Below are 22,372 nucleotides of genomic sequence, written 5' to 3'. Positions count from 1 at the left end.
ATTATCTTAGGTGAAGGGAAGGAGAGCACACAGTACAGGGGAAGTCAGCACAACTGGACTAAACCAAAGCTAAGAAGTTTCCTGAATACAACCAAACACTTTAGAGGATACAGTAGCAGGGGTAGGGGTCTAGGGACCCTTGTTTTTTTCAGGGGACGTCTAGGTCAATTGTCATAACAAAGTTTTTTTTTTTTTCCCATCTTATAATTTTTAATGTGCTTCTTTTTTTTTAAGAGTGTTTATAATAAAAGGACTTCTGGTTTATTTCCTTTTTTATGTTTTTTTTTAAATTGTTATTAGTCTAAATGAAGTTTACATTTCAAGTTAATCTCCCATACAAAAACTTATTCGTACATTGTTATGTGACTCTAATTGCTCTCCCCTTACTGTGACAGCACACTCCTCCTTTCCATCCCTGATTCTCCATGTCCATTCAGCCAGCTCCTAACCCTCTCTGCCTTCCCATCTCATCTCTGGACAGAAGCTGCTGGTTTAGTCTCTTGTATCTACTTGAGCTAAGAAGCACACTCCTCACGAGTATCACTTTATGTCCCACAGTCTAGTCCAATCCCTGTCTGAAGAGTTGGCCTCAGAAATTGTTTTAGTTCTGGGCTGATAGAGAATCTGGGGCCCATGCTTTCCGGGGTTCCTCCAGTCTCAGTCAGACCATTAAGTCTGGTTTTCTTACTGGAATTTGAGTTCTGCACCTCACCTTTCTCCTGCTCCACAATTGGCATAACAAAGTTTTTAAGAAAATGTTCTGCATCCCACTTTAGTGAGTGTCATCTGGGGTCTTAAAAGCTAGCAAGAGGCCATCTAAGATGCATCAATTGGTCTCAACTCACCTGGAGTAAAGGAGAATGAAGAACACCATGGACACAATGTAAGTATTAGCCCAAGAGACAGAAAGGGCCACATAAACCAGAGACTTCATCAGCCTGAGACCAGAAGAACTAGATGGTGCCTGGCTACCACCAATGACTGCCCTAAAGGGAACACAACAGAGAGTCCCTGACGGAGCAGGAGAAAAGTGGGGTGCAGAACTCAAATTCTAGTAAAAAGACCAGACTTAATGGTTTCATTGAGACTGGAGGGACCCTGGAAGATGTGGCCCCTGGGCTCTCTGTTAGCCCAAAACTAAAACCATTCCCGAGGCCAACTCTTCAGACAAAAATTAGACTGGACTGTGGGACATAAAATGATACTCATGAAGAGTGTGCTTCTTAGCTCAAGTAGAAACATGAGATTAAATGGACAGCTCCTGTCCAGAAGCGAGATGAGAAGGCAGAGAGGGTCAGAAGTTGGTTGAATGAACACGGGAAATCCAGAGTGGAAAGGAAGAGTGTGCTGTCACAGTATAGGGAGAACAAGTAGGCTCACAAAACAATATATGTATAAATTTTTGTATGAAAGACTAACTTGAATTGTAAACTTTCACTTAAAGCACAACGATAAAAAAAAAGAATAATACAAATTTATACTTAGAAATAAATTTGTAAAGAGGAAAATAGAATTGGGCAGTGAGTTTATGTTAATGGGGGAGGAAAAATTTGGAAAAGCAGGTGAAAATGGTTGCACAACTTGAATGTAATCAGTGTCAATGAATTGTACATGTAGAAATTGTTGAATTGGTGTATGTTCTGCTGTGAAAATTTTCAACAACAATGACAATAAATTATTTTAAGAAAAGAAAATAGCTCCTTCTCTCTGAGTCACTGAGTTAATTCTTAAAAATAAAGAGAAGAAAACAAACAAAAATGATCTTTTGTTTGGGAGCTGCTCTGGGTCACATCCATATATCCCCTTTAGAAAGTATCCAATATTCTCTTCTTATCTTGTCTATGTATGACTTCTGCAATCTTTATAAATACACAGACCCTTTTCCATACTTTAGAAAATGGCTTCCATCTAAACGATTTTACCCAAACATCTTTCTAAGACAGTACTTCTGAAACCATATTCATGATCGAGTTCAAAGATTTTTCTCACTCCTCCTTCCTTGACCCCTCGTACACATAACACTGTGGACTGTACCTTCATTCCTGAGGCTTCGTTTTCTGTTGATTTCCAAGACACTGGACTTTTTGACTTTCCTTATTATCTCTCCTTCTCTGAGTCCTTCTGTCTCTCTCTCTCTTTTTTTTTTTTTTTCTGGTTTCCCTGTCTCCCAACCCCCAAATCTGAGTATTCTAGAAGAGGTGTTTTTTTTTTTTAGTGATATAGGTAAATTAATTCCTAAGCCTAAGGAGTGGAATTAAAAATAGTATCTGCCTATTGTGAAAACTAAATAAATAATTTGCATAAAGCACTCTGTACAATAGTAAGTACTCCATAAGTATTAGCCATTATTCTTATTATCGTTGTTATTTTTGTTGTCAGGGTAACCAACACTGATGTCCCCTGAATCTCTGAACTCCCACTGTTTATGTCACAGGTTTTTGTCACAATTAATTACATAAATATGTGCAAATGGTTATCTCAGCTGACTGTGAGTCTTATCTCCACAGTGAGATCAGAAGCTCTGTGAGAATAGGGCAGGTCTGACCTCTTCAGAGTCCACTGATCACAATTAGCCCGGCCTAAGCCCTCAGACCCTAAATGAGCTGGATTCCAAACACCTGTACCTCTGGTTTGTGGGAGGCCCCAGCCCATCCTCCAGGCTGTGTTCTTGCTCTTCAGTCCTCCTGGTTTCCTCAGGGGTCAGCCCTTCTTCCTGCATGCAAGGCAGAGTTGAGCTCAGTCAGAGATCCCTGCCGAGGTAATAAGGATTGAGCACAGCCAGCAGGCCTGCCTGAGGCCTTGTGGCAGCACAAGAAACTGTAGAGAAACTAAGATAGCAAGTTACCATGAGCTCCAGCCCCCGGTTTTCTATGCCAGCGTCCATTGTAGACAGAGTAATGGACTCCCTTCCATTTGTTTGCGCCATCTCCTGTTCACATCAACTGAAAAACAAATCCGGGGCCAAAGGCTGAATGAAAGATGGGCCATTCTGTACTGTGGGGCTCAGGAGAATTTTTAGGGCCAGCTACCAACAGGAAAAATAGGTAAGATTGGTTTATAATTTTAATATAATAAATAACGAGATATAAAATTCTAGGATCTATTATGAATAGCTAAGGAAGGAGCAGTAAGATTAAAAAAAATAGTTGCCATCAAGTTGACTGAAAAATTATTAGGAACATAACTGCAAAGTTCTTTTCTGATGGCTGAGCTAGTTAGTGTATAGACCCTTGACAAGGGTTTTGTCTCACCTCACCACTAGAATTTTTCTGTGTGGATCTGCTTTGAACCTCATTCATAAGTATTTATGTGAAAATTGAATGCTTATAGCAATCCCTAAAATGTATTTTTACTGTCATTTCAGACATTCCTGCTCTAAAAACTATGATTCTATGATTTGAGAAATCATGTTTTCCCCTAATTAATGTTTCTTATTAAAATACTTTCCTATATTAAAAAAAAAAAAAAAAAAAAGACCAGGTTTGCTGGTCTGACAGACTGGAGAAACCCAGGTATGCCCCCTAGACACCCTTTTAACTCAGTCCTGAAGTCACTCCTGAGGTTTGTCCTTCAGCCAAAGATTAGACAGGTCTATAGGGCCAACAATAACACACGAGACGGTCTTGCTTCATAGTTCAGTCATGTATACAAGACTAATGGGCACACGAGCCCAAAAGCAAAGACGAGAAAGCAGCAAGGGACAGGACAACCGGGCAAACGGAAACACGAGCCTGGGGTGGAACAGCGGAGAGCGCTGACACATCGAGAGGTTGGCTTTCCAAGCAAGGAGCGGCTAGTGGATTCAAACTGCCAACCTTCTAGTTAGAAGCTGAGGTCTTAACCACTTCGCCACCAGGGCTCCGGTGTATTCATGAAGCCAAAAAATAAAATAAAAAAAGCAAACAAAAAAAAAAATCTCGTTGCTGTGGAGCAGATTCCCACTCACAGCGACCCTGTAGAGTTAAATAAACTGTAAGCCCAAAATGTCTTTCTACTGTTGAGACCAATAAAACCTAGTTATGTACAATAAAGATCTCATTCGGAATTAAAAAGACAAAGAAAAGAAAAGAAACATTTGAGCCTTGCTTATGCAAACCTGGTGGCACAGTGATTAAGAGCTCGGCTGCTAACCAAAGGTCAGCAGTTCGAGTCCACCAGCGGCTCCTTGGAAACCCTGTGGGGCAGTTCTATTCTGTCCTATCGGGTCGCTATGAGTCGGAATCCACTCGACGGCAATGGATTTATAAGCAAACCTAATAAATCAACATTCAAATTTATAATATAATTTTATTCTGAGATGTTTCTTTATCTGCAGAAAATTTCCTTTCGCGCAGAATTGTTTTTAAAAGTGTAGCCTCTTGAAGCATTTAAAACACAATTTCATTAAACAACTTTTATTATGTATATTAGGGCCTTCTTGTAGAGGCACAGAATTACCTCAATTTAGTCTAAACACGGTTAATCAAGAAATTTGGCAAATCAGGCTCTTGCCCTCCCCGTGACCCTTGCTTACCCCAGCAAATGGGATTCTTTCGGGTTCCTCAGTGAAGCTCAGAGATTACAAACTCAGTTCCAAGAGACCCTGACTCTTGACGGCTGGGGAAGAGGGTGGTGACTAAGTTTGATTGGCTCGGTTCCCCTGTGGGCTTTCCCCTAGCGGTCAATCAGAGGATGTGCAACGCTTGAGTTAAATATTTTTAAGATTATTTTTCAGGGTAAGGTCTAAACAGTCCTCTAGAAAGTATCGTTCTTACGCTCAACTCCTAACAGACACATCAGTAGAAGCTTTGTCCAGCACTGAACTAGGCACTGGGGAAGGAGTAAAAGAAAAGACAGAGGCCTCTGCACTCAGAAAATGTATAATTATTTTGTGCTGGAAACACAGTTCCTGGAATACAACAGGGAACGCTAGAAAGCAGTACTCTGCAAGATTCAATGTCAAGCGACCATCTGGGAATTCATGTATTAATTCATTAAACAAATGTTTATCGAATGCCCAATATTACCCAGGCATTGTTTTAGGTGCTGAGGTCATGAAGATGAATGAGATCTCTGCCATCAAGGAATTTGCAAACCAGTGAGGAAAGACAGGTGTGTCAAGAAAGTCTTCACAGATTTGATAACATTTGACTCGCGCTTGGAAAATCTTGAAAGGTAAGAAGGGGGTGGCTGATGGGGAAGGGGAAGGTATACCAGCAGGGAGAGAACTCTGAACAAAGGCATAGAAGTGTGACCCTCCCTGCATGCTAAAAAAACCTTTTGCTGTGAAGTGGATTCTGACTCAGAGTCATAGCAACCTTATAGGATAGAGTAGAACTTCCCCACAGGGTTTCCAAGGAGCCGCTGGTGGATTCAAACTGACCACCTCTTGGTTCGTAGCCAAGCTCTGAACCACAGCACCACCAGGGCTCCATGCTAGGAAGGCTACAAAAATTAGTTAAAGAATGGAGGGGAAAAAAGAGAAATTAATTAAGATATGGGACAAAATAAAGTAAGAAATTAAAGAATACAGGGAAAAAATGTGAGTGGGGTGGGGCTGTCTGCCAGATGCAGTCACATATCAGATCAAGGTGGGCTCTGTAAGCCAGGATAAAAATGTAGGGCATATCCTGAACAATGGGGAGGGATTTTGCTCAGGATAAGCCAAAGAGGGTGAAAGGTCAGTTCTGCCATTAGGGAATGATATTGGTCGGTCACCCCAATGCACAGGGAGGAGGGTGGAATGGAAGAGCGTGCATTAGAGACAAGGAGACCAGCCAGCAGACAAAAGCAATAATCAGGTCGGGAACGGTGAGGCTCTAACCAAAGTGTAAGAGAAGGAACAGAGGGAAACAAGCCTGTAGAACTTGGTGATTAAACATGGAGAAGAAGAATAAAAAGGCGGAATGGTAACTCCTCCAAATTTTTCCAAGTGATCTGGTTCCTGCCTACTCCTGCTCCTGCTTGATGTGCCCTAAATACACAACATTTCCTTGTACCTGTGCGCCTCTGTGAATGCTGTTTCTTCTGCCTTCTGCCTCCCTGTCCCTGCTTACCTACCTAGCAAACTCTATACCTCCTTCAAGTGTCTGTTTCAAGGCCATCCTCCTCAGGGAAGCTGTCTACAACTCCCTCCAGATAAGATGTAAGACCCTTTCCGTGGGATCCTATTGCACCGTGTTGTTACAGAGCTCTACAGAGCACATTGTTCTCTGCATGTCACTTGTCTCCCCACTGGACTGTGATGTCCTCATGCACAGGCTCTCTCTCCCATTCCCCACGGTACCCGCACGCTCAAGGCCTGCCACAGATTAGGCACTTAGAAAATGTTCATTAAATAATCAGAGAGAAAAAAACAAAAACAAGATTCTGGCTTTGATTATTGTAATCACCAAGAAAAGAGCACATATTTATATTTCCTCAGCTACATACATACAAACACGCAAACACCTATCTACATATGTGTTGTATTGTGTGGCCTAGAGCAACTCACTTCACCTCTCTAGATCCCTGAAGAATCTCTAGATTCTTGCCCTGCCTACTTCTCTAGTGCTATCTCCTAAGATTATCATGAAGATTAAAGCACTGAATATAGAAGAAGAATTTGGAAAACAGTAAAGACCTTCCGATCGTAGGTTACTATTTTAAGGTCTTATAGTAATTCAGGAAAAGAAAGACATTAGTGTTGGAAGTAAACTGCTCAGAGATGTTTGCAAGCTGTTGTCTGACCACCATCTCAATGAGACTGTGAAGTCTCTGTTGCTCAGCCTTCTCACATTTTCTCTCCCTCTCTCTCTCTCTTACCTTAGGTAATTGCCAGTTCTGAGGTCAGCTCCAGGCATAACGATAGGCACAGATCCTAGTGTTCAATCCAGGTGAAATGCTGCCAGTGATCACGTCTCTCTCTTCTCTCACCCTCCCTCCTTTCCTGTAGAAGATGTAAAAATCCATGTCTTCAACTTCTAAGTGCAGACTATAGCACTCATCTCCCTTTTCCAACGGCCTTTAAACGCAGGTATTGACATAACCCAACTGCCTAGAGGAAGAAATTTAACTTAGCAGGCACTGCTCCTCAGTTAGCTGTTGGCTCAGGAACAAATCTGGGCTTCCATTGTTTTCTTTTTGTCTTGCATGTGTAATCTGATTAGTAAACTCTTTCAAATTATGGATCAGGAAGAATGAAGTGATTTACCCAGAGTCAACAGCTAGTTAGTGAATCAGCCAAGTCCATATCCTGGGATCTTCACTTCCAGTTCTGTGCTATTTCTATTGGGCCGTGGGTTTATAGGTAAGTAAGAGGTACCTCTGTTTCTGCAGCATTTTACAGCCTTTCCAAAGATTTTCTTATACTTTCACTGTTCATCCTCACAACATTCTTTTAAGGTAATCAAGTCAGTTACTAATTCTATTTTAGATACAAAGAAAAACTGGCTCAAAGATGATAAGCAATTTGTCTAAAGTCATAGAGTTAATTAGGGGCAGAGCCAGGATTAGAAGCTACCTCTGGTCATTTCAGTGGAATCTGGGCCTTATAACTGTTCTAAAGCTTAGGAGTTATTCCTGGAAAACCAGGTAGCCTACCATACCTTTCTGAGAAATAAACAGGGTATAAATGATGTATTCTTTTATCTTTCCTGCTTTTACCTCTCCCTTAATTACTGATGGAGTCCCTGGGCAGTACAAATGGTTAATGCACTCAGCTGCTGACTGAAAGGCTGGAGGTTTAAGTCCATGCAGAAGCAACTCAGAAGAAAGGCCTGGTGATCTACTTTCAAAAAATTAGCCATTGAGGGTCCGGACAGAGCTGGAGAAAAATGTAGAACAAAATTCTAACTCACAAAAAAGACCAGACTTACTGGCCTGACAGAGACTGGAGAAACCCCAAGAGTATGGCCCCCTTTTAGCTCAGTAATGAAGTCACTCCCGAAGTTCACCCAAAGATTTGACAGCCTCATAAAACAAAATGAGACTAATGGGGCACAACAGCCCAGGGACAAGGACTAGAAGGCAAGAGGGGACAGGAAAGCTGGTAATAGGGAGCCCAAGGTCAACAAGGGAGAGTGTTGACATGTTGTGGAGTTGTTAACCGATGTCATAAAACGATATGTATACTGTTTAATGAGAAACTATTTACTCTGTAAACCTTCATCTAAAGTACAATAAAGAAAAAAAATTAGCCATTGAAAGCCCTATGGAGCACAGTTCTACTCTGACACACACAGGTTGGCGTGAGTTGGAGTCGACTCAACAGCTACCATTAACTGGTGATTACCGGTAGAAGCAGGCAGGACTAGAGAGAATACATGGACTTCCAATTCTGGTCTTGATGGAGTAGCTTGTATTTAACCAACCTCCTGCTGAGAACAACTATAAAAGCTAGACAAAATACATAAAACAACAGCTAATAGGCATTGCTGATCAACCAGTGGAGGCAGGGCTTGAGAGAAGGGAAGCAGAAGAGTTGAGCTCCACATTCATCCTAGCTTTTTCTGAGTATTTTGTTCCCCATCAAAAAAAACACAAAGCAGGGAGATAATACTCAAGCAGTCTTACTAGGTTTAAGAGACAGAGGTTGGAGCTTTGGGCAGCCAAAATGGCTGCAATTTGAGGGGCAAAATCATAAAAAGAAGGCAACCATGGAGAAAGAGCCCAAAAACCTGCAACCAAATTTCCAAGTCATTGGTCAGCTCATAAGTTGTGTATGTTCAAGACGAGACACTAAGAAACTCAGTTAAAAAAAAAAGTAGCCGAAATGCTAAAGATCTAAGCAGAGATTTCAGCAGCTATGTGGTGATGGAGAGAGAAATGTGAGTTTCAAGCTCCCAATAAGGGCCATAACCCAGGAATAAGGAATATACTCTCTAGGTGTAAATGCTATGCTCAAGGAGAAAGTCACAGCTGAAACAACAAGCCTAACAAAGCCTAACTGGTGTCAAGATCAGTTGTTGCTACCTGTCTTTTATTCCTGAGGAGCCCTGGTGGTATAGTGGTTAAGAGTTTGGCCGCTAACCAAAAGGTTGGCAGTTTGAATCCACCAGCTACTCCTTGGAAACCCTATGGGACGGTTCTACTCTGTCCTATAGGGTCACTATGAGTTGGAATCTACTTGATGGCAATGGGTTTTGGGTTTATTCCTGATGTTTATAATTTATTTCTTCTCTCTTTTTTTTCCTTGATCATTCTAGCTAGAGGTTTATCAATTGTATTGACCTTTTCAAAGAATCAGCTTTTCATTCATTGATTTTGTTTGTTTTTCTGTTCTCAGTTTCATTGATTTCTGCCCTTATTTCCTTCATCCTGTGTTGGCTTTAATTCATTCTTCTATTTCTAATGTCTTAAAGTAGAAGTTTAGATAATTGACTTCAGACCTTTTTTCTTTTCTAATATAAGCTCTGCTTCAATGCATTCCACAGATTTTGATGTTTTCATTTCCATTCAATTAAAATATTTTCAAATTTCCTTAGAGACTTCGATTCATGTGCTATTTACAAGTGTCTTGTTTAATTTCAAAATATTTGAGGACTTTCAGGATTTTGTCGTTGTTGTTGTTAATCTATTATTGTCTTAGAACATGTGTTGTATGTTTCAATTATTTTAAATATGTTAAGGTTTGTTTTATAGCCCACTGTATAGTGTACCTTGGTGAATGTTCTGGAAACTGAAACTAAAAAAAAAAAGTACCACTTTTAAAAACACCGAAAACGTGGAATACTTAGATTTAAATATAACAAAACATATATAGAATCTGTATGCTGAAAAATAAAATACTGGTGAAAGAATCTATTTAGCTCTTTTCCTTGAGATTACTGCATGATCTTTCCTTCTTCATCATTCGTTTGTTATCAAATATTTATTAATTGCCTGCCGCTAGCTAGTTTTGGGCATCAGGATCTTTCTGGCACTCCTGAAATCTCCCCTTCAGTATAAGGTTGGTTAACACTTAACTTCGTTAAGGTTAACAATGTAGTGCTAATGTCTTTTAGCAAGCTTTGGCAAAAATGCAAAAAATTATATTTACAGAAACAGCAGAGAATCAACAAACTGAAAATTTCAACTTTCTAATCAATGACTGAGCTACTGTTAAGTGTATATATTACATTATGTTGTTTCCAGCTAAGGAAGAGAACTGATTTGGAAATGATCCTGGTTCTGTGAGAATGACTGAAGAAATCAAAGCCCCAAGGAGGGGTACTGAGGTGGGTACCTGCCAACCTTCCCTAGCTCAATTCCATCTGCCCTTGGCACCAGCCAGTGTCATAAAATAGCTATTAGCTGGGGGATGTGGAGCAAGTTATCTCAGAGTCCATAGATTTTTAGAGCAAAATGGACCTTTAAGATCTTTTGCTAACCACACCTGCCCTTGACTGTAGGTAAGGCAGGCCATCTATGTCTTAAGACCCTCTGCTCTGCTGGCCTTGCACTCAGGCCCTCAGTGAACCTAACAGCCTACCACACACCTCCCACTTCATGGAAACAATGCACAGACCTTCCTTCTAATCCTGACCTTTCACTCACACTCTTGTCTTTCCAAACATCTGGAGATCATTTCCCCTTAGGGGATCCACTGATGATTCCGAGGCAATGTGTTCTAAACAGAACTTACTGTTATCTTCTCATAGCCTGCTCCTCCCAAACTCCTTCTCTTAGCCCCAGGTAGAATAAAGTATTCCTTATACTGGCTTCTCTGATTCTGTCCCTGTATTGTCACTTCCCTAACTTAGCTTTGAAGCACTGGTGGTACAATGGTTAAGAACTATGGTTGCTAACCAAAAGGTCAGCAGTTCAAGTTCACCGGCTGCTCCTTGGAAACCCCATGGGGCAGTTATACTCTGTCCTATACGGACGCTATGAGTGGATGGCAATGGGTTTGGTTTTTTTGGTTTAGTTAAGCTTTAAGGAGTCCTGGTGGCACAGTGATTAAGCATTCAGCTGCTAACCAAAAGGTCTGTGGTTTGAACCCATCAGCTGCTCAGAAGGAGAAAGATGTGGCAGTCAGCTTCCTTAAAGACTATGGCCTTGAAAAACCTATGGGGCAGTTCTACTCTGTCCTATAAGGTCTCTATGAGTCAGAATTGACTCGACAGCGGTGGGTTTGCTTTTTGGTTTTAGTTTAGCTTTGTATTAGAGTCAAGTTTTGGGCCTGCAGACTTCCCACTAGAGAGGGAATTCCTTGAGGGAAGGGCTTGTGAAGGAGAAAAAGAGAAGGGGAATGGAGAAAAGGAAGCATTTAAAGATATATTTCTTCAACTTCACAATTTTGAACAGGGATGACCCTGAATACCAGGCCAATTTGAGTTACTGGGGGCAGTTAAAATGACAAGTTTAAAGAGGTGATGATGACAAATGTTTTCCAAGGACCCAATTATTTCCATGTTTTTATCATGACATCATAGTGTCTATATGTACTTTATAATGTCCTATGTATCCAATTATAGTTATTTTTTTGAGTGTTTGCCATGTCTCCTGGAATTCTGATGCTCATTGAATTTTGTCTGCAAGAAGTTTAAGGTCTTTTTCTCTGTAGCTTTGTCCCACATGGCAGGTTCCTTTCAGAGTGGCAATACACTGAGTGTGTGCAGGGTATGGAAGTAGAGGAGGAAGAATATGAATACCCCTCCATACTACAGCACCAGTCTTGGCCAATTGAATGATCAAGGGCTGGATAACCTGCTTTTTCAATAAATAGTGTTTCTGAAAATAACTCATTGAAAAGGCAACCAAAGACTGACTACAAAAAACAGAGTGAGAAGACATAAGTCCCAAGAAGCTGTAAAAGAGCCCTCGTGGTGCAATGGTTAAGTGCTCAGACTGCTAACTGAAAGGTCAGCAATTCAAACCCAATTATCAATCAGCAGCTTCTTCTACCCTCCAAGCCCCCAGAATGATTTCATAGGCAGCCCAAATTCTTTGGCCCACCATGAAAAGGAGGGAATTAAAGGTCACACAACCACACCGGTGAATAAAAGGAGATCTAACAGAAATCTTTCCCTCTCTTTCACGGCACTAAATTTACAGAGAGAAACTATCATAAATATTAATAGAGAACCTTACAAAATTTTCCATCAACCCCACTTATTTACAAAAGCCCCTGTCCTGGAACACTAAAACTACAAAAATCATAGGAGTTACTAATCAAGAACAAACCTTAATAAACTCTCAGCCTGTATCTTATATCCTATATCCTTCGGTCCCACTGAGGACCTGCATTCTTTTCACTTAACCCTGATACCCAGTTAACTTGTTAGGAAGAGATTTTTATCTAAATAGAATAAACAACAAGAACAAAAAAAAAAAATCTTTGCCTTCAAGTCAATCCTGATTGATAGCAACCATACAGGACAGAGTAAAAGAACTGCCACATAGGGTTTCCAAGGAGCAACAGGTAGATTCAATTGCTAAAGAGCTTTGCTATTTACTGGGTAGTTGTAAGGTTATGATACAGAGAAGGCAAAACTGCTTACCAAGAAAATAGTAAAGAATAGTAAAAGGGAAAGAATTTAGTCATCTTTTGTCTTTCAAAATACCTGGGCCAACTTAAACATATGTAAATGAATTGCGATGACTAATTCTTGTATTTGACCATGAGCCAAAAGACGGGGAGGGCAGGACTGGATCAAGCCTCTTTAGCCCCCAGCCTCTGAGGCCATGCAGCTCCAGGAATTCTTTTGAAAGACCCCTCCTAACCAAATGAAGGCCTTTCAAAGCAAAAGAAAATGAGAAAAATGCTACCTTCATACAGTTATCAGAGAGTGGGTGAATTCTCATCATAATACAACTGTAAATAAGTTCTCTGTATTGTAAAGGAATTCTAAGGAGCCAAAATATAGAAATCACAAGAAGACATACCTTTAATAGCCTCGGAAAATGTTTCCATCTCTAGCCAGAGACTTAAGCTTATATCCATATCAATGAATTGGTCTGTTGAGCAGAAACTTTGTGATTTCCAAAACCAGTTGATAAAATCGTAAAAGGCTAAAGTTAGATTGGGGAAAAAATATACATATGGGTCTGCTAATGAGTGTTCTTTTTTTTTTTTTTGCCACTTAAAGAGTTGTACTGTAAAGGACATGCAACAAAGACAAAGTTGAACAGGTTTATTGAAAACAGAGTTTATTTGCTAGGTCAAAGTTTTTATCGGTCTGGCTAAAGTTTGATGGGTTAATTTATGAGATTTTAAGAGCTTTAATATCAAACAGCATATAAGGCAAAGAATCGGGTTTCCCACTGTTAAAATAACAAAATTTTCTTTAATTACTGGGTTGAAGAGTTAATTTATTCTTGTGTAATCTGCCTGGAAGACAAGGGTTTGACCTCCCATTAGAATAAAATTTCTGAGTCCAAAACCAAGCCACATAGCTTTGAAAAAAAGCTAAGAATTTTACCTTTAAAATCTCTGGTTAAATAACTTAAGTATTGTTTCTCGGTGACCTGTGATAAACTCCTGATAATTTTGAAACTTCATGGAAAGTGACAAAAGATTTTTCCTCCTTTATAAAGGAAAAGATGTTAAAAGAAAAACGCTTATTTAATGTGTTATGAGTTACATGAAATGTGTTGTCAAATCAGAAGTGCCAAATTTTCTTTGGGTTAAAATTTATGTGTCAGTGATGTTGCCTGATATTGGACAACAAGCATATAATATTATGTCATAATTTTATTATTTTTAATTTCTAACTTGGTCGCAACCTTATTTCTTTTGACTCTAGCATCATCAAAGCCCACTGAGGAATTCACATCATTTACCCATAGAGTTTTTTTTTTTTTTTTTACTATTCAGATGTTTAGAGACTTGATAAACTTGGTATATTCTTGTTATATCCTGACTATATGGTATTATATCTCAAGGTTATTATGTGTTCTAGCTGAAGCTCTTTTGACAATAAGGTTAATCATTATGTTTAGAGATTTTTTTAATTGACTTTTGGCTTTGCATTACTTTTGTAATTCCCATCAAGTCTTTCACTTTTAACGTTACTATAAGTTAATTATTAATATTATAATTATTATTATAAATTAATCACGGGCATATTAAGTTGTGTCATCTGCAGATAAGCTTTTACTTTGCTGACTTGCTGAAAACGCTTAACCAAAATATTTCAACAAAAGATGAACTATTTTGGACTAAAAGAAAGGACTGTGATATTTGAACATGGATACAATAGGACCGAATTAAGATTTCCAGAACTCTTGTGTAGAAGCTGATGGGTTTACAGACTGCTGCTGATCCAGAATTGTGTTGAACTGAAATTAACTACATAGGAGTGAGCAGACTAAAGTATTACTATGGGTTTTATGTGGGAATATTGCTGGTATTTTAAGATTGTATTTTCTACCATTTTCCTCCTTTCCATAAATTATCTAACTAATGGTTTTGTTTTGATCTGAAATATGATATGACCATAAAATTAAGGTGAGAAAAGAAACTTTAAAAGCATAAAAAGAAAAAATTAGGAGATGAGAAAAATCCTACCACAGAATACTTTATAGTAAGCATAGTGCTATTAGTTACTGAAATAGCTGATTCTTGCATTAAAGAAAATAATCAGACTTGAAATGGGTTTAGATAATGTAATGCACCAGTTAGAAGTTTCTGTTGATAAACTTAGCAAAGTTATAGAGACCATAACTAGAGATGTATCTGAAGTTTGAGCTATGACTTTACAAAATAGAATAGCATTAGATTTCCTGTTAGTTCCCCCAAGGAGGAGTTTATGCTTTAACAGATGAACTTTGCTATGTTTATTCATACACAGTCTGAGGTTTTGCAGAATGTAGTTGCTGCTGAGGCACTTGAAAAGCAATTACTGATGCTGTTTATGTATAAATGAACACCTCATGAGATTTGTTTCCTTGGTTTAAAGACCTTAGAGCCATGGTTTTGTAGGTTATTCCAGACAATTCGGCTATATAATTGTTAGTGTTTTTGTTCCACCTCCTAGCTTGCTGTGTGGTGCCTGGGATCTTAGAAACTGGATGATGTTCAGCTACCATTACTGGACATTTTTTATCAAAGATTCTATAGCAGAATCATGATCAAAAGGAGGGAATGATGAAAGAGTAGTAATTCTCCTGGAATCCATATTTCAGGCTCTCATGGAAGTTGGGGTAATCCACACAGGCTATTGCCCTTGGATGTCCTTTTAAACCTTAAGCCTTGAGAAGAACTGGTTCCTGAAGCTGCATTTCAGTCTACTGTGATTATTATTGGAACTATCAAATGTTGTCTTAAAATTACTTCCAATGCTATTTAATGCCTGTGAAAAGAATTACGTACATTAAGAGTACTCATATTTCAGGCAGACTTGAGCTCACTCCTTAAACCACTCCCTTTGAAGCCAGGTTATTCCTTAATGCAGCCTGCTCTATATGTCGTTTCAAGGCTCCAGCTTTGGCATCCTAAAGATTTTAGACGGTGCCTGGCTATTTGTAAATAATGTCTGGGGTCTTAAAAGCTTACTATAGTAAGCAGCCATCTATAAGCACCTCTGAAAGAAAGCAACAAAATAACATTCTCTTTCTTCCCAGATATTCTAATAATGCTGTCCTACTGGGAAATATAAATTCAAGTCCATGCAGAAGAAAGCGCTCTCCCTAAAATGGCAGTTTATAATGTCATCAAAGAATTTCTCAGAAATTCTTGACCAAAAGGAAGGAATGAATAAGAGCTTCAGATACAGAGGTGCCTGGTATATGTAGGGTGGTTGGCCTGGGAGTAGGCCTGACTCAATTTTGTTTTGTACTTCTCCTTCTGCTTTAAAGCTATAACCCTTGTACAATCATATGGTCTACTATGCCAAGAATGACAACTTGAAGAGGAATGGCCTTGCATTCATTGTCAAAAAGAACATTTCAAGATCTATCCTGAAGTACAACACTGTCAGTGATAGGATAATATCCATACATCCACAAGGAAGACCAGTTAATATGACTATTATTCAAATTTACGCACCAATCACTAAGGCCAAAGATGAAGAAATTTAAGATTTTTACCGACTTCTGCAGTCTGAGATTGATCAAACATGCAATCCGGATGCATTGATAATTACTGATGATTAGAATGCAAAAGTTGTAAACAAAGAAGGATTGGTAGCTGGAAAATATGGTCTTGGTGATAGAAACAATGCTGGAGATTGCAAGATAGAATTTTGCAAGACCAACAACTTCTTCATTGCAAATATCTTTTTCACCAACATAAATGGTGACTATACACGTGGATCTCACCAGATGGAATACACAGGAATCAAATTGACTACATCTGTGGAAAGAGAGGTTGGAAAAGCTTGATATCATCAGTCAGAACAAGGCCAGGGGCCAACTGCAGAACAGACCATCAATTGCTCATATGCAATTTTAAGTTGAAACTGAAGAAAATTAGAACAAGTCCATGACAGCCAAAGTACAACCTTAAGTATATTCCACCTGAATTTAGACTATCTCAAGAACAGATTTGACACGTTGAGCACTAATGACCGAAGACCAGATAAGTTGTGGAATGACATCAAGGACATTATACATGAAGAAAGCAAGAGGTCATTAAAAAGACAGGAAAGAAAGAAAAGACCAAAACGGATGTCAGAAGAGACTCTGAAACTTCTTCTTGAACATAGAGTAGCTACAGCAAAAGGAAGAAATAATGAAGTAAGAGATGAATAGATTTCAAAGGGTGGCTCGAGAAGACAAAGTAAAGTATTATTATGACATGCGCAAAGACCTGGAGATAGAAAACCAAAAGGGAAGAACACGCTCAGCATTCCTCAAGCTGAAAGAACTGAAGAAAAATTCAAGCCTCAAGTTGCAATGTTAAAGCATTCTACAGGAAAATATTCAATGATGCAGGAAGCATCAAAAGAAGATGGAAGAAATACACAGAATCACTGCACCAAAAAGAATTGGTCCATGTTCAGTCATTTTAGGAGGTAGCATATGATCAAGAACCAATGGTACTGAAGGAAGAAGTCAAAGCTGCAGTGAAGGCATTGGCGAAAAAAAGGAACTGACGGAATATCAATTGAGATGTTTCAACAATCAGATGCAGCACCGGAAGGACTATACCAAGAAATTTGGAAGACAGCTACCTGGCCAACTGACTGGAAGAGATCCATATTTATGCATATTCCCAAGAAAGGTGATCCAACCGAATGTGGAAATTATCGAACAATATCAATAATATCACACACAAGTAAAATTTTGCTGAAGATCTTTCAAAAGTGGCTACAGCAGTATATCAACAGGGAGCTGCCAGAAATTCAAGCCAGATTCAGAAGAGGATGTGGAACCAGGGATATCACTGCTGATGTCAGATGGATCCTGGCTGAAACCAGAGAATACCAGAAAGATGTTTTATTGACTATGCAAAGACATTCGACTGTGTGGATCATTATGGATTATGGGTAAATTGTGAAGAATGGGAATTCCAGAACACTTAATTGGGCTCATGAGGAAACTGTACATAGATCAAGAGGCAGTCAGTCGAACAGAACAAGGGAATACTGCGTGGTTTAAAGTCAGGAAAGGTGTGTGGCATGGTGTTGCCCGATTAGGGCCCATACCCTGAAGCAGTTGAGCTAATGAAATGTTCTCCAAGTCAGAAAGAGAGAGAAAGTTTATTAGGAGGTGACACAACGGGAAGTCTGGCAGCAACACAGGCTGTCTTTATGGAGTCCCGAAAGGCAGTTTTACATTAGAGCTTATATACGGCTGTTAGAAGGGTTAGAAGTGTCTTTTTGGCACATAGCCCATAGATGGCATGGCCCGATGAGTTATTCATTACAAAATTATCATAAGAGACTCTTTATCAGACTAAAAGAGATACATGTCAGACATCTGGGCTCTAATCTTCATGTGGGGGGGGTCATAAGTCACAGGTGGCGGGACAAAACAAAGTCACTAACAAAAGTATGGGGAAAGGAGAGGGCAGGTAGAAAAAAACTTATAGGTTCATCATGGCGTTAGTTATGTCAAGCTCTCAATCGCCCACTTTGAAAAGGAGAAAACATGTTGTGGAGTATTAAGGTCACAAGGGTTTTATCCTTTCACCATACTTATTCAATCTGTATGCTGAGCAAATAATCCGAGAAACTGGACTATATGAAGAAGACCAGGGCATCAGGACTGGAGGAAGATTCATTAACAACCTGCGTCATGCAGCTGACATAACCTTTGCTTGCTGAAAGTGAAGAGGACTTGAAGCACTTACTAATGAAGATCAAAGACCACAGCCTTCAGTATGGATTACACCTCAACATAAAGGAAACAAAAATCATCACAACTGGACCAATAAGTAACATCATGATAAATGGAGAAAAGATTCAGGTTGTCAAGGATTTCATCTTACTTGGATCCACAGTCAACACCCATGAAAGCAGCAGTCAAGAAATCAAAAGACACATTGCATTGGACAAATCTGCTGCAAAAGACCTCTTTAAAATGTTGAAAAGCAAAGATGTCACTTTAAGGACTAAGGCGCACCTGACCCAAGCCACAGTGTTTTCAATCACTTCATATGCATGGGAAAGCTGGATAATGAATAAGGAAGATAGACGAAGAATTGAGACCTTTGAGTTGTGGTGTTGTTGAAGAATATTGAATATACCATGGACTACCAAAAGAACGAACAAATCTGTCTTGGAAGAAGTATGACCAGAATGCTCTTTAGAAGCAAAGATGGCAAGACTACATCTCACGTCTTACATACTTTGGACAAGTTATCAGGAAGGATCAGTCCTTGGAGAAGGACATCATGCTTGGTAAAGTAGAGGGTCATCAAAAAAGAGGAAGATCCTCAATGACATGGATTGACTCAGTGGCTACAACAGTGGGCTCAAGCATAACAATGATTGTGAGGGTGGCGCAGGATTGGGCGGTGTTTCATTGTGTTGTACATAGGGTCACTATGAGTTGGAACAGACTCGTCGGCACCTAACAACAACAACAACAACAATTACATCAGTTTGCTGAACAGGCAATGTGGCTATGGCAAGTCTGGGCAAGTCCAGGATATGCTTAGACAAGTCTGGGCAAGCTCAGGGAGGGTCCAAGAAAACAGTCTTTACCAGAATGTGGGTACACCTAGCCCAGTCCAGGGAGGGTTAACCAATCAAAATCTTGCTGAAAGTTCCTATAAATATTTCTCCTCAGCTCCAACAAACTGGAGCATTGTGTTGATATCCTCTCGACCTTGAGTTTTCCAATTCGCTAATTGTTTTCTGTCATAATAAACTCTTTGCTTTAATTTCAAACAGAGTGCACGTTTTTCTGGTCGTTAAGAGAAGTAGCAAGAAGAAGGGAGCAAGAGAAAAGAAAGAGAAATGGGGCAATATGGTGGTTGGCTGGGGCTTTATGTGAAGAGGCCAGTGAGATCTTCTTAGATGTAAGAATGGCCAAGGGGCAAATAAAGAAAGGAACGTTTAACATTTGCTGTGTTGAGCTACAGCTTCACCCTCCTTCCCTCAAGTCTTCAGTAAAATCTACAAGCTACACATACAGCTTGGTGTCAGTGCTATCTGAAGAGTTCTGGAAGACAGGTGGTGTTGAGGGGGTGGGGGGAAGAACGATGTAAATAAAGACACCCTACCCAGTAAAGTTAGTGAATTCAGCAGAATCAGGCAAACAGAGCCAGAGATGACAAGGAAAGAGGCCCCAAGAATTCTCAGAAATATTAGGAGTGATGGTGATTTTTCACTTTGTACATGAGATGGGAGTTCAAGACAATTTCATTCAAATATTAAAGGTGAAGCCTCCCTATCAAGCCCAGAAAACTTTGGGGACATCCAGTGGCTTACACTTCAGTCATATGTGTATTGTTACTTCTTGGTTTATGTTATGTCTCCGAGTTGTATTGTAACCTCCTTGAAATAGTGTTGCTTATGCTTATAATAGGAAACCCTGGTGGCATACTGGTTAAGAGTTCAGCTGCTAACCAAAAGGTTGGCAGTTCAAATCCACTAGGCTCTCCTTGGAAACCCTATGGGGCAGTTCGAGTCTTTCTGATAGGGTTGCTTTGAGTTGCAATCGACTCGACGGACTGGTTTATGCTTATAATGGAGCCGCAGTAACTGTTGTAGGGGAAGAGCATTACAAAGTTTAGTAAAGCAAAAAGAAAGTTTTATTTGGCATATATTCAAAAAGGCAAAAGTGGGAAACAGACAACCATGCTGCCAGAGCTATGTCTGCCTGAGTTCAAGGAAATATCACAGAACAGACAAAAGTGGGAAAAGGGACAAGCATGCTGCTACAGCCATGTCTGCCCAAATCCAAAGAATATTACAGAATAGGCAAGAATGGGAAAATGGACAAGCATGCTGCCACAGCCATGTCTGTCCAAGTCCAAAGAACAGTTACAGAGCCATTAGTATATATTAACATTACAAATGGACAAAACCATTGAAAGCTTCCCCTTTTCACAGATTGGCTAGAAACTGTGATCCTACATTTTGAATCGTCTTTCTTAACAATCATTGGTACAGGTTTCAGTAACGACAGTCAGGAGGGTCTTCATTGGTTCAACAAAGTTCTATTCACTAAATGCTAATAGAAAAAGAGTAGAAAGTCCTCTGTGTTCTGTGTGATTGGTTTATGTGAAAGGTTCCCTAAAAGATACTTTCCAAGATTATCTTAGCTATTGTCTTTATACCTCAGGGCCCAGTTGATGTGTCCTCAGGGCCCAGTTGATGTGTCCTTGTGAGCTCTTGTGAGCCCAGCTCCAGCTGGGTCACATTCCCTATGCTCAAGGACAGGGAATAATAACTCCAATATTATTTCCTAAATCATGGCACAGTGGTTAAGCACCTGGCGGCTAATCAGAAGGTCAGCGGTTCAAACCCACCAGCTGCTCTTTGGGAGAAAGATGTGACAATCTGCTTCTGTAAAGATTACAGTGTTGGAAACCTTATAGGGCCTCTACTCTGTCCTATAGGATTGCTAGGAGTCGAAATTGACTTGATGGCAGTGGTTTTTTTTTTTTTTTTGGTTTTAAGCTTACAATGTAATGATCCCAAATCACACAGGTGTAAAACACATAATGTGTGATTTAGATATTTAGGTTAAGTTTTAAAACTGATAAGTTAACTTCTCTGTTCTGTATATGTTCTAATGTCATAGCCAGCTACTTCAGTGTAAAACAACTGCTTCACTCTGATAAAGTGTAACATAGCCTACAGTTTATCTGTGTTAAAACACCCCAAATGTGCACCCCTGATTATAGGCCTATGACATACGTTATCCTGATACAATGTGAGTTAGGACCTCCCCTCCCCAAGAAGACCTTTATCAGGCAGGACCAGAGGGACTAAATCATATAAAAACCCCAGGCTTTCCATCCATCACTGAGAGCAAGTCAGAGGCAACTATTCTCCATCTTGGTCTATCTCAAGAGCTCTCCAAAGACCCAGTGCTGCCAGAAGCTCTGCTCAAGGCAGACTTGCCACAGCCAACCTCAAACCCTAGCACTGAGAGATCTCCATCCAGGACACGCAGCTGGTTAAGTTAAGCTTGTATCATGACTTCTCGTTGAAGTTAAAAGCCTAAAGTCTAAAAACTTGGACTCTAACCATTGGACAAACATTATAATTGTGAGTCCTGACTCTCTGGTCATAATTAAATGCAATAAACTTAACGAGTTTATGCATTATAAACATGAGCATCTCTTTTCTTGTTCTAAAATTAAACCCCACAAAGCAGGTAGGAACTATGACTAGGTGTTGAATGGAATCTGTATGGCTTTTTTTCCCTGCATGAATTTCATTCCTGTTCGTTGACACAACAATCCTCACAATAACTCCATGAAATAGTGTGGCAAGTATCAGTGTATTTCCTCCATTTTCAAGACAAGAAAATGCAGCCTCAGAGTGGTGAGTCCCTGGGTTACAGCGAACAATGGAGCAAGCCAGCCTGGGTCAATGGAAAGAACCTGGATGTCCGAGAGTCTTCTTCATTGTTGTGTTGTATGCCATGGAGTCCATTCTGACTCATGTTGTCATTGTTGTTGTGAGGTGCCCTCAAGCCTGTTCTATTCATAGCGACCCTGTGTACAATAGAACAAAACACTGCCTGGTCCTGCTCCATCCTCACGATCTTTGCTATGTTTGAGCCCATTGTTGCAGCCACTGTGTCAATTCATCTTCTTGAGGGTCTTCCTCTTTTTCGCTGACCCTCTACTTTACCAAGCAGGATGTCCTTCTCCAGGGACTGGTCCCTCCTTAAAACATGCCCAAAGTACGTGAGATGAAGTCTCACCATCCTCACTTTTAAGGAGCATTCTGGATGTACTTCTTCCAAGACAGATTTGCTCATTCTTCTGGCAGTCCATGGTACATTCAACATTCTTCACCAACACTATAATTCAAAGGCATCAATTCTTTTTCAGTCTTCTTTATTCTGACTCATAGTGATCCTA

General features: G+C 39.8%; 1 protein-coding gene across 1 annotated transcript in view; it reads right to left on the bottom strand.

Annotated features, from left to right (window-relative positions):
* Positions 1 to 2,926, bottom strand: part of SLC28A2 (solute carrier family 28 member 2) — a 29,305-nt gene extending 26,379 nt beyond the window's left edge. The window contains exons 1-2 of the mRNA XM_004380745.3: positions 2,846 to 2,926; positions 2,625 to 2,713 (exon numbers count right to left, since the gene is read on the bottom strand). Of these exons, the coding sequence (XP_004380802.3) occupies positions 2,625 to 2,713; positions 2,846 to 2,926 (170 nt within the window). The remainder of the gene's footprint in view (positions 1 to 2,624; positions 2,714 to 2,845) is intronic.
* Positions 2,927 to 22,372: the final 19,446 nt, after the last annotated feature.

This window comes from Trichechus manatus, unplaced genomic scaffold (assembly GCF_000243295.1).
Source record: "Trichechus manatus latirostris isolate Lorelei unplaced genomic scaffold, TriManLat1.0 scaffold00076, whole genome shotgun sequence".
Classification (NCBI taxonomy): domain Eukaryota; kingdom Metazoa; phylum Chordata; class Mammalia; order Sirenia; family Trichechidae; genus Trichechus; species Trichechus manatus.
Note: the sequence above shows the minus strand (reverse complement) of the source record. Positions and strands in the feature narration are given on the sequence as shown.